The 14,449-nt window shown below is 41.5% G+C and overlaps 1 protein-coding gene across 1 annotated transcript; it reads right to left on the bottom strand.

The window, feature by feature from the left end:
* Positions 1-422: 422 nt before the first annotated feature.
* LOC129867046 (zinc finger protein 592-like) lies at positions 423-8,324 on the bottom strand. Its single transcript, XM_055940157.1, has 10 exons — positions 7,801-8,324; positions 7,113-7,199; positions 4,710-7,012; positions 4,418-4,596; positions 4,124-4,297; positions 3,867-4,026; positions 3,490-3,759; positions 3,187-3,296; positions 2,866-3,004; positions 423-2,779 (listed from the first exon to the last, which is right to left on the bottom strand). The coding sequence occupies exons 3-10, from the start codon at positions 6,990-6,992 to the stop codon at positions 2,282-2,284; spliced, it is 3,813 nt and encodes a 1,270-aa protein (XP_055796132.1). The 5' UTR covers positions 6,993-7,012; positions 7,113-7,199; positions 7,801-8,324; the 3' UTR covers positions 423-2,281.
* Positions 8,325-14,449: the final 6,125 nt, after the last annotated feature.

Raw genomic sequence — 14,449 nt, 5'->3', positions numbered from 1 at the left:
GCTATTTGAGTTGGAACTTTTTTGAGGTAATCATTTCTTTTCTTTTTTATTGTATAATTTATCCGGTTTTACAGTGTGCGTATTGCTTGACATAGATTGGATTTGGCGCATCAAAGGCTGCGTTTACACATGCAGCCCAATTCCGATCTTCTGCCCAATTATTGGCAAAAGAGCTGATCTGGGGTCAATACCCCAATTACTTAAAAAGATCTGAAATGGGCTGCCTGTGTAAACACAGCAATATTGTTCAGTCGGTTGGGGAGACTGGCGGGGGATACTTGCAAAATGGTTTGACTTGCCTGAGAAAACACATTTTGGAGGGAAAACAAATTGCCCTAGGTGTAGGTGTATTTTTTTCCAGCACATTGTCATCAGAGAAGGGATATCAGTCATAGCAGAAGGGATCTTTTGAGGACAAAGGATGCTGATGCAGTCATGTACATGTTTATTTGCAATTATTTGAAGTAAACATTACAGCAAGGCACAATGGCCGATGCAGTTTGAATAGATATGTGATGGCTTAAGAAATAATGCTAATAAAAGGTTAATTAGCTACTGTGTACATGGGTTAGCTTACAAGTCCTTAATATTGTACATATCAAAAGTACAAAGTTTCTCAACAGGCTATAAAAACACTGAGATGTGAATTTTCATATCAGCCACTGAGTTAACACTGATTCTATTTAAAGCATGAACACTGATTCATATAACCACTAGACAATGAACAGTTCATACAGCACTTAAATAGAAAGTTCACAAATAAGTCAATGTGACTATAAATATCAATCTCCAAAGTAATTTATAAAATTGAATATTGTGGGAGATAATAAACATTTTACATTGCAGCAAGACCAAAGGTGAAATCTCCCAAAACATCCGAAGTTTAACAATCACTGCCATACACCGTGGAGGTAGGAAGGAAGAGCTGCACAGGTCTTTATATTCAGCTTATTTCACATTTTTCACATGCACTCAAACATGCTATAACCCTTTACATTTAATCATTGCTCTTTCAATTGCCTTAGTACACCGTTAGAAATGAGCCATTTAACACCCTGCATTATCTTGCAAAACAGATGCTCTCTCACATTCAATGAACACTCGCCAAAGATCACAATTAACTAAGAAAAACAATGACATCGCTAAGACAAGTCACCACTACTCTAAACATAGATATAAGAGCATTTTAAATTAAAAGCTCACTTTTATCAGGGTACAAAAGCAAGAGTACAGTAAAACAGTGTAATATCTTTAAGCAAGGCATTTAAAGCAGCAGAAAAAATAATAAAGCGTTATCCCTGCCCATTTCAGTAAAAAACAGATGGGGCTGGAGAAACATAAGCACTAGAAATTATAGCCATGGCTCTGGATGCAAGGACTGATCATTCATGATATCAAAATTATATATCTTTAACCATGTTGTACATGTACATTGTCAGTTTACATTTACTAATGTATGACAGTTGAAATAAGCTCATGTTATATTTTAAGAATCAAATGGGTACATATAAATGTATAGGTCCAAAAATGGATGTAGCAACTGCTGATTGCCTCTAACTCCAACACATGTATTTTATCTTGTAGAAAATTGCTATTTTGGTAATTTAACCAGATTTTATAATACATTCCATATCACATACCATGTGGTATGGAATTGATATCAAATATATCTTCTGTGCTAAGTGATACCTAGGTCAGAGTAAATATTTCAACATACACATACAGTATGATAGAAGTTGCAATACTGTTACATACTGTCAGTATCATCACGACCTGCCTGAAGCACCATCTATTATAATGTACTTAAGTAGGAAACCAAACATATATGCCTGCTATAGACTAAAGCAAAGTCTATAGGCTTTTATTATTTCAAATTTAATGGGAGGTTAGCCTGAGGGACAGCTCCTTGACGTTCCTGAGTCGCTTGTCAGAGTAACTGGAGTCACTAGAGAATACTGCTGAACCAAACAGTGTGCCTTAACAGGTGGGTGTGGTTATGTACCAGAGGCTCTTAAAGACATTTAATACAACACATGCAAACTTCAAAAGGTAAAATGAAAGTAAATAATTAATGATAATCTTGGCCAAAAATTACACATGATTAATTTTATATTTTCAGTTGATGTGGAACATCTGCCAGTCCCAAGGGCTTGAGAAACATACAAATTATTTTGTTTTAAGGCAAAAAAAGAAAAGCGTGACTATTATTTACCAAAGAAATGGAGATAGCATTTTTTAAGAAGTTCAAAATTTTTCTTATTGATTCTATTATGCCTGAAGATTATCCATGAATCTCTAGGTCAGTGTTGTATGTAGATTTAAAGGTCAATGGTCTTACTGCAGTCTCACAGTGCAACCTGGTTGGATCCTCTTCTAGTGAAGGGTCAGATTTAACTAATGGAGGTGGCAAGTCCTCTCCCTCATTCACACCCACTGTTTTCCCCACATCCTCTTCCTGCTTCTTTCTGCGCTCATACTCCACATCCATTATTTCCTTCTTCTCTTCCTCGCGGTCTTTGACTTTGTGCACAATAAACAGGTGTCTGTTGAGAGACAGCTGAGATGCAAAACATAATCCACAGTGCAGGCATTGGGGAGAATTTTTATCGGTTTTATGCTGAGGTATGTGCTGCTGGAACTGTGTGCCATCCTCTGAGGTGAAACCACACTTAGCGCAGCGAAAGTGAGATTTCAGACGTTTGGTAGAGGAGCCTTCTAGGGCAGCACCATCCTCCCCCTCCCTCTGGGATGCCACAGCAGGTCTCTTTGAAACAAGCCTCTGCAAGTCAAAGTTAATGATTAGATTTCAAGTGTCCTTTTTGACAATCAGTAAAATGCAGAAAAAAATAAGAAAATTAAAATCACCTCTCCCAAGGCTTTGCTGGTATCTAGAGGGGTTGATTTTGACAGACTAAAGTCTGGATTTTTGATCCCATGCATCAAACTGATGTGGTTCTTCAGCATGATGTTTGTGGTGAATGTTGTCCTCTCATCTGTGCAATACCTGCACAATAAGAACAAATTATATCATATACAAAAAATTTTCAAAATGTGGTAACCACAGCTTTGTTTTTGCACGTTGGACCATTTCCTGCAGTGCCACCCAGGGGCCAATCATTGCCAGATATGACCCAACCTTTCATAAAGTAATGTACTTTGTAATGTAGATTTCAGGATAAATCTCACCAGCAGGTAAAGGTTTTCTTTCCATTGTGGTCATTGCGAATGTGTCTTCTCAAACTTGTGGAGGAATTGAAAGACCTCTCACACTGCCGGCATGGATACCGTTTCAGTGACTACAAAAAGCACAGAGAGAAGATTGACTTAATTAGGGTTGAGCTGAACTTGGGAATTATTTCATTTCATTAAGGGCCTGAAAGATGAAAATCCCACGTCTGAAATGGTCCCTAAATTATCATCGGTCCTATAGTATAATTGCTACAGCTAATTAGTTTGAATGAGCAATAGAATAACTAAGTTGCTCCTCACCCTCCCATGGTTGTTCTTCATGTGAGAGACGTAGACTTCTCGGTCAGGCAGCCAGTGTAGGCACTCTTCACAGGTCCAACCAGCATTTTTCAGATTGGTCTTCCTGTCCCGAGAGGCCAAGTTGGCACTCTTTCTGGTTGCATCAGAGTGTTCATTGGGAGTGTTTACCTTTGGCTGGTGGAATGCAGAGGTAACATCTTGGTGCTGTGCAGTCATCTCTGTTGGTTTTGTGCTTTTCTCCACCTCTTTGAAGATTCCTTCATGCACCCCCTGTAATATAGGCAGACAGCGTTGAAAAAGACAAAATAAAAAACGTAACATTATGTGCCCCATTTTATGTCAATGTGACTAGGTTGAATTTTAGGATGATGGCAAACCTTAAAATGCTGCATTAACGACTGCTTGTGGGTGAAGATTGAAGTGCACTCAGGGCACTTGAACACACAGGTTGTAAGCTTTTTGGCGTTTTGATAGAAGTGCTGAAGCAATAACTGCTTTTTCTTGAACACTGTCTCACAAGAACACTTGAAGATTAACCTGCAACAGGTTAAACAATTAGAACGAACAATCATGTCAAACTTTAACATGGGTTAGCAAATATGCAATTTCAGAACATGCATTTAGTTAAACTCACTGAGGAGACACTACGCTGGCGTTGTGCTTAGTTGTCAAATGCATTTGACATCCATCAGAAGACTTGAAGGCAACAGGACAGATAGTGCACTTATAGAAGATCTCACAGTGTTTCTCCTCAATGTGACTCTTCTGCACATTAAATGACATGAAAACCATATCACAGTGAAGACACCTGAAAGAAAACAAAGGACTTAGAAAAGGAGGCCAATGTTATAGAACACTTTTGTGATATGTATCCACCGAGTCCCATTCAAGGTCCTAACAAAAAGCATATACTTCAGTATTGATTTACTTATAGCCAGGCTTGCGTGCATAGTGAAGACAGTTCTCCTTCACATGCTTCTGTATGTCCACAGAGCGACTCAGCGCACCACACTCAGGGCAGCAGTAAGGGGACTTGTGGGCATGAATACGCTGGTGAGCCCGGAAGCTGCACTTGTTTGGTAGCAACATTGGGCACACCGTACACATCTATACATGACAAAACAACACAAAGCAAAACATATAAATACTGTCATTATTACCTGGCCTATGAAAGTGAACATCTCAGCAATTATTATCGTTTCAATTCAATCTTTACTCACCAGTCCCTCCATTTCTTCCGACAGCCTCTGGTAATGGCCTGCGAGACCTCTGTAATCTGATAGCTGCTTGTTACACTCCAGGCAGCAGAGTCTGTGGCGGATGACTTTGTCTGCATAGAGGGGCATGACTGGTTGGGTTTTAGGTGAGGATAATGGGGGCACATGGGAGCCCACATGCACAGAGGATTCAGCGAGCAAAGGTACAAACATCTGTCCCTCTGCTATGGGCTTCATGGAGAGCTGTGTGCACTGCATCACCACACCTTTGTTCTTATGTTCCCGTGCATGTGCCAGCAGGGCACACTTGTTGAAGAATACCATGGTCTTAGCACAGTGGGTGCAGGCTACTTCAATGTGCACACTCCTCCTGCCATAATGATAGGCGAGACTCCTTTCTACCCCAAAGGAGTCCCCACATTCAAGACAGCAATATCCGCGTGGTGGCAAGTGGATGTTGCTCTCAGGTGGTGGGTTCAGGTTGGGTACGAATGTGGGTACAGGGTTGGCATTGTTTAACAGTCTGTTTAAATTACCTGCTGATGTACTAGGAATGGCAGCACATGGTTTAGGGGCAGCTTTTTTTACTTGATGCACCAATGGGACAGTGCTGCACACCATAGAAGAGGAAAGTGCATGTTGTTGGCTCTGTTGATGGGAGGTGGAGCGTGCTGCGACTGATGCAGCAACACTGTGAGGGACTAGGTTCAGGTTAGCTAAGTGCATTGCCTTAGGAAGGAAGCTTGCATTGGGCGAGTTGCCTGTTTGAACTGATGAAATCCTCTTTTGTGTAGAAGGCCCGTGCTGGGCAACCGGCATAGGTCTCATAACCGGACTAATTGTATTATGAAAAATAGTTGGGGATTGCATTGGTCTTGGCCTCTTGGAGTTCCCCTTTAATTTGTCATCAGTAACCTTTGATGGCAGAATGCCAACTGGTGTACTTTTGATGGGCTTATCAACAATGATATCGCTTATCACATTATGAGAGGGATAGGGAGACAAACTAGAGTAGGCCTCCTCAACAATAATTCTCTGGGATGGGGAGGACTCAACAGACAGGACCTCCTCATTTTCTGAATCAGGTACTACACTGGTAACCGTGCGCTGGATTTGCCCAGTCGTAGTTTTAATGGTCTTTATTCTGACCCTCGGTATGGCTGGGGGTGAGCCAGATGCCAGTGCTGGGGATCCCTTGCCACTGCTATCACTGCAAATGCTTACAGGACTGTCAGGTGGTTTCATTAACCGCTTCACAGCTTCAGGGGGACTTCGGGGACTTTGTGGTGACATGGGCATTTTTGGACTAATATTCATGGTGCCGTCATGAGCCACTGATAAGTCTCCAGAGTTTGGTGGTTCACTGGGATAATTTCTGGCATTCAGAGCCACTAATGCCTCAAGGCAAGATGATAGTTTGGATGTTGGAGTTTTGACACATGGATGAGAGGTGGGCATCTTAGACGTTGCCACTATATTGTTACTGCTTGACTCAATAATGTTATGATCATTTGCAGGGAGCACTGCACTACTATGACAATCTCCCTTGTCCTTCTGGTCACTGGCATTACTGTCAGGCTTCACCTCTGTTCTGGTATCCTTTGCTTTGATAGATTCTCCTTTGCTCCTTGGCAGGTTCTCAAGTTCTTCACAGTCTACTTTATGGCACTGGTCAAACATGCTGTAAGACAGCTGTTTTTTCTGATTGTCTGACATTGGGGGTTCTGCAGACATAAATATAGAGGCAGCAGGGAAGTAGGGTCTCTCTTGTTTTGGATGGAAATCAACCCCATTGCTTGGGGTGTCTTCAGATTCTGGACTAGAGATGGGGCTGAACTGGGAAAAGGACTGAGAGAAGGAAGGTGTTCCTTCAGGTTTTTGCTGGACGGGGGTCTTCCCTAAGAGTCCTCTTGAGCCATTCCCCTTCAAAGCACACACAAAAGACTTAGAACCACAGTGGCCTATCTGATGGGAGTCCATGGAGGCCCCTGACCCCCTGAACCCATTTTGCAATGGGTATCTGAAATGTGGGCCCTCTCCACCACTATCAGGCGACTCCTGGTGACTTGTGTTCTTCACTATAACACTGACAGCAGGAACATCAGACGCACCCACAGCTTGGTGAACAGATACACTGTCCTCCATACACATCTCTGTGTGTTTCAGCTGACCTTCTGCCTCATCATGACTCTCCTGGGTGGGCTCTTTAGCATCCAAACTGGTGGCATCAGGGATGTCAAAGGCAGCCAAAAGATCGTCAAAATCAGGGGTCTTCATGTCACCCATGTTTGAAAGCTTACAAACACCTGAGGAAAACATAAAGAGGTCAAACATGAGCACATAAACTGGGGTACCAGAGATGTGGCACATTCCCCAAAGATAGTGATGTTGAGGAGAGTTATTTACCATTTGGCTCTCAATTATGGGTTGTTGCTATAATTCTGCATGGTTGTCAATTGGTGTCATGATGGGCTGCTCCATCTGTGCACATACCTGAGATCAATTAATAGGTATTAGGTTTCCTTTTGTACATTATAGACATACAGTAAGCTAACTAGCTTGTAATGCTAAAAAGTGTATTTCACTGGCTAGCTAAGTTAGCTGTCAAATAACTGCGTCTAGACATGAGCCAAGTGGATAGTTAGGTAACTAGTAACTTGCATCTTCAGCTGGCTAGTTATCCACAGCAAAGTGTAATTGAAGTTGAGCATCAAAATTGATAACTAGATATACAATATATCACCAAACAACGCATTGTGCAGCAACATAATTGTTTAAACTGTAAATAGCCAGAACATGTGAATACAGTGGCCGGAGTTATCATGCTAGCTGTTAGTTACCAAGTTAGCTAGGTGTGTAGCTAATGTTAGCCAGTTTGCTTGCTAATTGTCTAGCTAACGTTAGCTGGCTCGCATATTTGACACTCGCAGATCTAGCTACCATTAGCCAACTAGCGCTAAATTAGAGAGCTAGCTAACGTTAAACGACACGCTAAATCATCTACTGCCGAGTGAGTTGAGGTTAGCTTTAAGATTAAAAACAAATTCGAGCATATCGTTATAGCCTAATGAGTTAAAATGTAGAATTCACCTACTTGACGATTAGTTAACATGTTGAAGCCATAATTCATCCGATTCACAGGCCTCATTATTTCGGGTGGATTTCTTAATTTGCAACAAAACAGCTAGCTAGCTTCTAGCTTATTGCTTGCTAACTCGCGAGAGCTAAACACATATGTCATCTCGCGAGTCTGAAGTGAAAATGGATTGATAAATCACAAATCGATGCAATGTTGGAAGCTATCAATGCAAACTGCTTCAGTAAATTTGATGTGGAAATTCTACAGTCCCTCTCCTGTACCATTCCTTACAGCTAGCTAGTCGCTCAGAATAACATTTGTTCTGAGCTCTCTAGCTAGCGACTTTATGGCGCATCGCCAGCTTCCTGACGCAATTCCTATAGGATCAGTGTTGCTATCCGGAATCCTTGGGAAATCCTTACCTTAACCTGAACCTTAATCCTAACCCCTACCCTAACCATAACCCTTGCCTAACCCTCATGTTTACCTTCAAACTGCAGTTCTAATCTTAACCATTAATCCAAATCCCAACCCCTACCCTAACCATATCCCTTGCCTAACCCTAACGCTGACCTTAAACTGCAATATCAAATCAAACCAAATTGTATTGGTCACATACACACATTTAGTAATGTTATAGCGTGTGTAGCGAAATGCTTGTTTTCCTAGCTCCAACAGTGCAATAATATCTAACAGTGCAGTAGTATTTTAAAATGATTCACAACCATACAAACCAATTTTTATTTTTTTCACTGTATTATTGACTATATGTTTGTTTTTACTCCATGTGTAACTATGTGTTGTTGTATGTGTCGAACTGCTTTGCTTTATCTTGGCCAGGTCGCAATTGTAAATGAGAACGTGTTCTCAATTTGCCTACCTGGTTAAATAAAGGTTAAATAAATAAATAAATAAAATCTGAAAGTAAAATAATGGAATTAAGAAATATATAAATATTAGATTGAGCAATGTCGGAGTGGCATTGACTAAAATACAGTAGAATAGAATACAGTATATACATATGAAATGAGTAAAGCAGCATGTAAACATTATTTAAAGATGAAAGTGACTAGTGTTCCATTATTAAAGTGGCCAGTGATTCCAAGTCTATGTATATAGGGCATCAGCCTCTAAGGTGCAGGGAAGAAGCTGTTTTGACCTCACCTTCTCAATGATAGTGGGGTGAACAGGTCGTGGCTCAGATGGTTGATGTCCTTGATGATCCTTTTGGCCTTCCTGTGACATTGGGTGCTGTAGGTGTCCTGGAGGGCAGGTAGTTTGCCCCAGGTGATGTGTTGGTGTAACAGTTTAACTTTACGTCCGTCCCCTCGCCCATACCCGGGCGCGAACCAGGGAACCTCTGCACACATCAACAACAGTCACCCACGAAGCATCATTACCCATCGCTCCACAAAAGCCGCGGCCCTTGGAGAGCAAGGCGAACCACTACTTTAAGGTCTCAAAGCGAGTGACGTAACCGATTGAAACGCTATTAGCACACACCACCGCTAACTAGCTAGCCATTTCACATCCGTTACACTCACCCCCCTTTCAACCTCCTCCTTTTCCGCAGCAACCAGTGATCCGGGTCAACAGCATCAATGCAACAGTTTAATTTTAATCCGTCCCCTCGCCCCGACGCGAACCAGGGACCCTCTGCACACATCAACAACAGTCACCCACGAAGCGTCGTTACCCATCGCTCCACAAAAGCCGCGGCAACCAAGCCGCGGCCCTTGCAGAGCAAGGGGAACCACTACTTCAAGGTCTCAAAGCGAGTGACGTAACCGATTGAAACGCTATTAGCGCGCACCACCGCTAACTAGCTACCCATTTCACATCCGTTACATTGGGCAGACCGCACCACCGTCTGGAGTGCCCTGCGGTCGTGGGCGGTGCAGTTGCCGTACCAGGCGGTGATACAGCCCGACACAATGCTCTCAATTGTGCATCTGTAAAAGTTTGTGAGGGTTTTAGGGGCCAAGCCAAATTTCTTCAGCCTCCTGAGGTGGGTGGACCATTTCAGATCATCAGTGATGTGTACGCTGAAGAACAAACGTCAGTGATGTGTACGCCAAGGAACACATGTTGGGCGACCCATCCAAGATTAACATAGAAATGTGAATTATAGATCTGTCATTCTCATTGAAAGCAAGTCTAAGAAGTGGTAGATATATTTTATGTGAGCTATTTCTATGCTTTCTGTTTTTAAGTTTCATTTGGGGTCTTTTACATATGGTTTTGTACACCAGCTTCAAATGGTTGAAAATACAATATTTTTGGTTATGGAAAATATATTTCACAGCCGTTTAGATGGTACAATGATTCTCTACACTTGCTTTTTTTGTCACATAAACTGAAATGAGGCGAACAATTAGAATTTTAGCAACCAGGAAATGGCGGAGTGATTTATGCATAGTGAATCTTTAAAATATCCACATCAATAGGGATGTCCCAAGGAACCTGGATAGCACATATCATTCCCCTAGTTGTAACCATAGAGATAGATAGAGGACACATAGAGATAGAGATAAATAGAGATAGAGTACTCGGCAGGTAGCCTAGTGGTTAGAGTGTTGGACTAGTAACCGAAAGGTTGCAAGAGCTGACAAGGTGAAAATCTGTCGTTCTGCACCTGAACAAGGCAGTTAACCCACTGTTCCTAGGCCGTCATTGAAAATAAGAATTTGTTCTTAACTGACTTGCCTAGTTAAATAAAGGTAAAATAAAATAAATAAAAAAACAGCCCAAACTGGCTCTAACCAGAATAGAAAGAGTGTGAGGCCACGGTGCACAACTGAGCAAGAGGACAAGTACATTACAGTGTCTATTTTGAGAAACAAAGTCCTCAACTGGCAGCTTCATTAAATAGTACCCACAAAACACCAGTCTCAACGTCGACAGTGAAGAGGCGACTCCGGGATGCTGTCCTTCTAGGCAGAGTTGCAAAGAAAAATCCATATCTCAGACTGGCCAATTAAAAGAAAAGATACAGGTGGGCCAAAGAACACAGACACTGGACAGAGGAACTCTGCCTAGAAGGCCAGCATCCCGGAGTCGCTGGTGATGCCGAAACGTAGGTAAATAACCAATAAATTACTGGGAGTTTATAAAGGGAGTTTGCGACTCTCTTTATTTTGATAGTTTATAGTTTATTCACCGTTAGTCTTCATCTCCACACAAACACATGTTTCTGTCTTTCACTAATTCATTCTAATTAACTTAATCATTATGACACACCCCTCACTATTTTCATTGGTTGCACCAATTGCACTGTTTGTCTACATAACCTGGTTCAAGTATTCATGATATTACCATGAAGAAGGCACAGTGATGTCGAAATGTTGGTAAATACCTAATAAATTACTGGGAGTTTATATGGAGTGTGCGACTCTCTTAATTTTGATACAAAATCCGTTGGCACCACATAACATACCAAGTATTACAGTGTCATGGACATTAATTTCAGTAGCACTCTGCCAACACGCACACACATATACCTCACTCACTCACTCACTCACTCACTCACTCACTCACTCACTCACTCACTCACTCACTCACTCACTCACTCACTCACTCACTCACTCATTCACTCACTCACTCACTCACTACAGTACATACACTACAAACTAGTGACAATATCACCCTATTACAGACATTTAACAGTTTTCTCTTGTTTTTATTTATTTATTTTATTTTATTTTTACATAGCCCTTCGTACATCAGCTAATATCTCGAAGTGCTGTACAGAAACCCAGCCTAAAACCCCAAACAGCTAGTAATGCAGGTGTAGAAGCACGTCACATCAAACAACAATTTTCTTACAGTAGTTTTGACACGGTCATCTACAGTTCATGAATAAGTAAACACCAGAAGTGTGAATGATGTGAATGCATATCAATTTCAGTCATAAAGATAAGCTACCAGGTGAGCTACTGCTTTACTCTGACCATGGGCCAGGTCCAACCCAGTTTTTACATGGTTCTCATGTTATATAGCCATGTCTTTCACTTTGTAAGTTGACCCATGTGTGTAAATGGCACTAACAAAGTTAGTGTTTATTTCTGTAAGCCCCTTCCCACTGTTTATCACTCAAAGCTTTGTCAGTTACATATCACGACAAGTGCCAATCCTTTGAGGAACCAGGGTAAGGGGATCAGTGTACTGTACTGTTCAGACTTAAGCATAGTTTTAGGACATAATACTGCCATGACAGAACATCTTAGAACATGCTATTCCACTAACATTAACAAGATCCAATTACTGACCAACAAAAACTATTTCTACAGTGCATTTGGGAAGTATTCAGACTCCTAAACTTTTTCCACATTTAGTTACGTTACAGCCTCATTCTAAAATGGATTAAATTGTTTTTTCTCCCTCATCAATCTACACACAATACCCCATAATGACAAAGTAAAAAAAAATATTGGGACATTTTTGCAAAAATACTCAAACATCACAAGTATTCAGACCCTTTACTTAGTACTTTGTTGAAGCACCTTTGGCAGCGATTACAGCCTTGAGTCGTCTTGGGTATGACGCTACAAGCTTGGCACACCTGTATTTGGGGAGTTTCTCCCACTCTTCTCTGCAGATCCTCTCAAGCTCTGTTAGGTTGGATGGGGAGCGTTGCTGCTCAGCTATTTTCAGGTCTCTCCAGAGATGTTTAATCAGGTTCAAGTCCGGGCTCTGGCTGGGCCACTCAAGGACATTCAGAGACTTGTCCCGAAGCCACTCCTGTGTTGTCCTGGCTGTGTGCTTAGGGTCGTTGTCCTGTTGGAAGGTGAACCTTCGCCCCAGTCTGAGGTCCTGAGCGCTCTGGAGCAGGTTTTCATCAAGGATCTCTCTATACTTTGCTCCTTTCATCTTTCCCTCGATCCAGACTAGTCTGCCAGTCCCTGCCACTGAAAAACATTCCCACAGCATGATGCTGCCACCACCATGCTTCACCGTAGGAATGGTGCCAGGTTTCCTCCTGACGTGACGCTTGGAATTCAGACCAAAAGGTTCAACCCTGGTTTCATCAGACCAGAGAATCTTGTTTCTCATGGTCTGAGAGTCCTTTAGATGCCCTTTGGCAAACTCCAAGCGGGCTGTCATGTGCCTTTTACTGAGGAGTGGCTTCAGTCTGGCCACTCTACCATAGAGGCCTGATTGGTGATATGCAGCAGAGATGGTTGTTCTTGTGGAAGGTTCTCCCATCTCCACAGTGGAACTCTGGAGCTCTGTCAGAGTGACCATCGGGTTCTTGGTCACCTCCCTGACCAAGGCTATTATCCCCGATTGCTCAGTTTGACCAGGCGGCCAGCTCTAGGAAGAGTCTTGGTGGTTCCAAACTTCTTCCATTTCAAAATGAAGGAGGCCACTGTGTTCTTGGGGACCTTCAATACTGCAGACATTTTTTGGTACCCTTCCCCAGATCTGTGCCTTGACACAATCCTGTCTCGGAGTTCTACGGACAATTCCTTCTACCTCATGGCTTGGTTTTTGCTCTGACATGCACTGTCAACTGTGGGACCTTATATAGACAGGTGTGTGCCTTTCCAAATGTCCAATCAATTGAATTTACCACAGGTGCACTCCAATCAAGTTGTAGGAACATCTCAAGGAGGATCAATGGAAACAGAATGGACCTGAGCTCAATTTCGATTCTCATAGCAAAGGGTCTGAACACTTATATAAATAAGGTATTTAGATAAGTATTTCTAGAAACCTGTTTTTGGTTTGTCATTATTGGGTATTGTGTGCAGATTTATAAAGAATACAATTCATTTAATCCATTTTAGAATAAGGCTGTAATGTAGCAAAATGTGTAAAAAGTCAAGGGCATTGAATACTTCTCGAATGCACTGTACTTAACCCATTTCTATATCTTGTGTTGTTTATAGCCTCCATTTGCCCATCCAGAAGTAGCAATATCTCTTCTTTAGTGTTGAGAGGCCTGTTCATAGGTACCTATGTATCTCTGATTAATGCCTGTATTGCAGGTAAGTGCTTATTTTCACTTCAAAATGATTCTTGATATCACAGTTAACGCATCATCTGACTCTCCTTGGTGTAATATATCACACATTTCTTTTTCGATTTGTTTGAAGTGGACCATGCTTGCTTTGTTTTTCATTGTTCATTGTGACCTCTCCAGTTATTCTCTATGTTCCACCTCCTCTTGACCTTTTGAATGTTTTTGGGACCTCCTTTTTCAACACCACACATATAGACCTAAAAACCTGCTTTACTGATCTCTTTGGAAGGTAGGTTTGAACATTTACAACAGTAAAAACGGTTTAAGAGCTGGTAGATATCAGGATATAACATGTTTCTCTACAGATCATTCTACAAATCTAACCTAATGTTTTGTTGCTGCACTGTGAACAATGGGACCATATCATTTGATGGCTCCTGGAGCACGGTGACCAATGCCACTTTGTACTTCACCAAATGCTGTGACCTCTTTGATAACACCGATTGTAACTAGGTCATCCTGTAAATCTTATGTTGATTACCAGTGAGTAGATTAACTTATTCATTGTATGTATATATTTTTCATAACCTTTATTCACATTTTATTGTATATATTTATACTGTAAGTAATATAGAGTAAACTCTGTCCCGAGATTACAAAATTAAGATAAAGCATGTACAGATTAAACCAGCCCTTTGA

The sequence above is a fragment of the Salvelinus fontinalis genome, chromosome 12 (genome assembly GCF_029448725.1).
Source record: "Salvelinus fontinalis isolate EN_2023a chromosome 12, ASM2944872v1, whole genome shotgun sequence".
NCBI classification, from domain to species: Eukaryota; Metazoa; Chordata; class Actinopteri; order Salmoniformes; family Salmonidae; genus Salvelinus; species Salvelinus fontinalis.
This window is presented reverse-complemented; position numbering and strand designations above follow the sequence as displayed.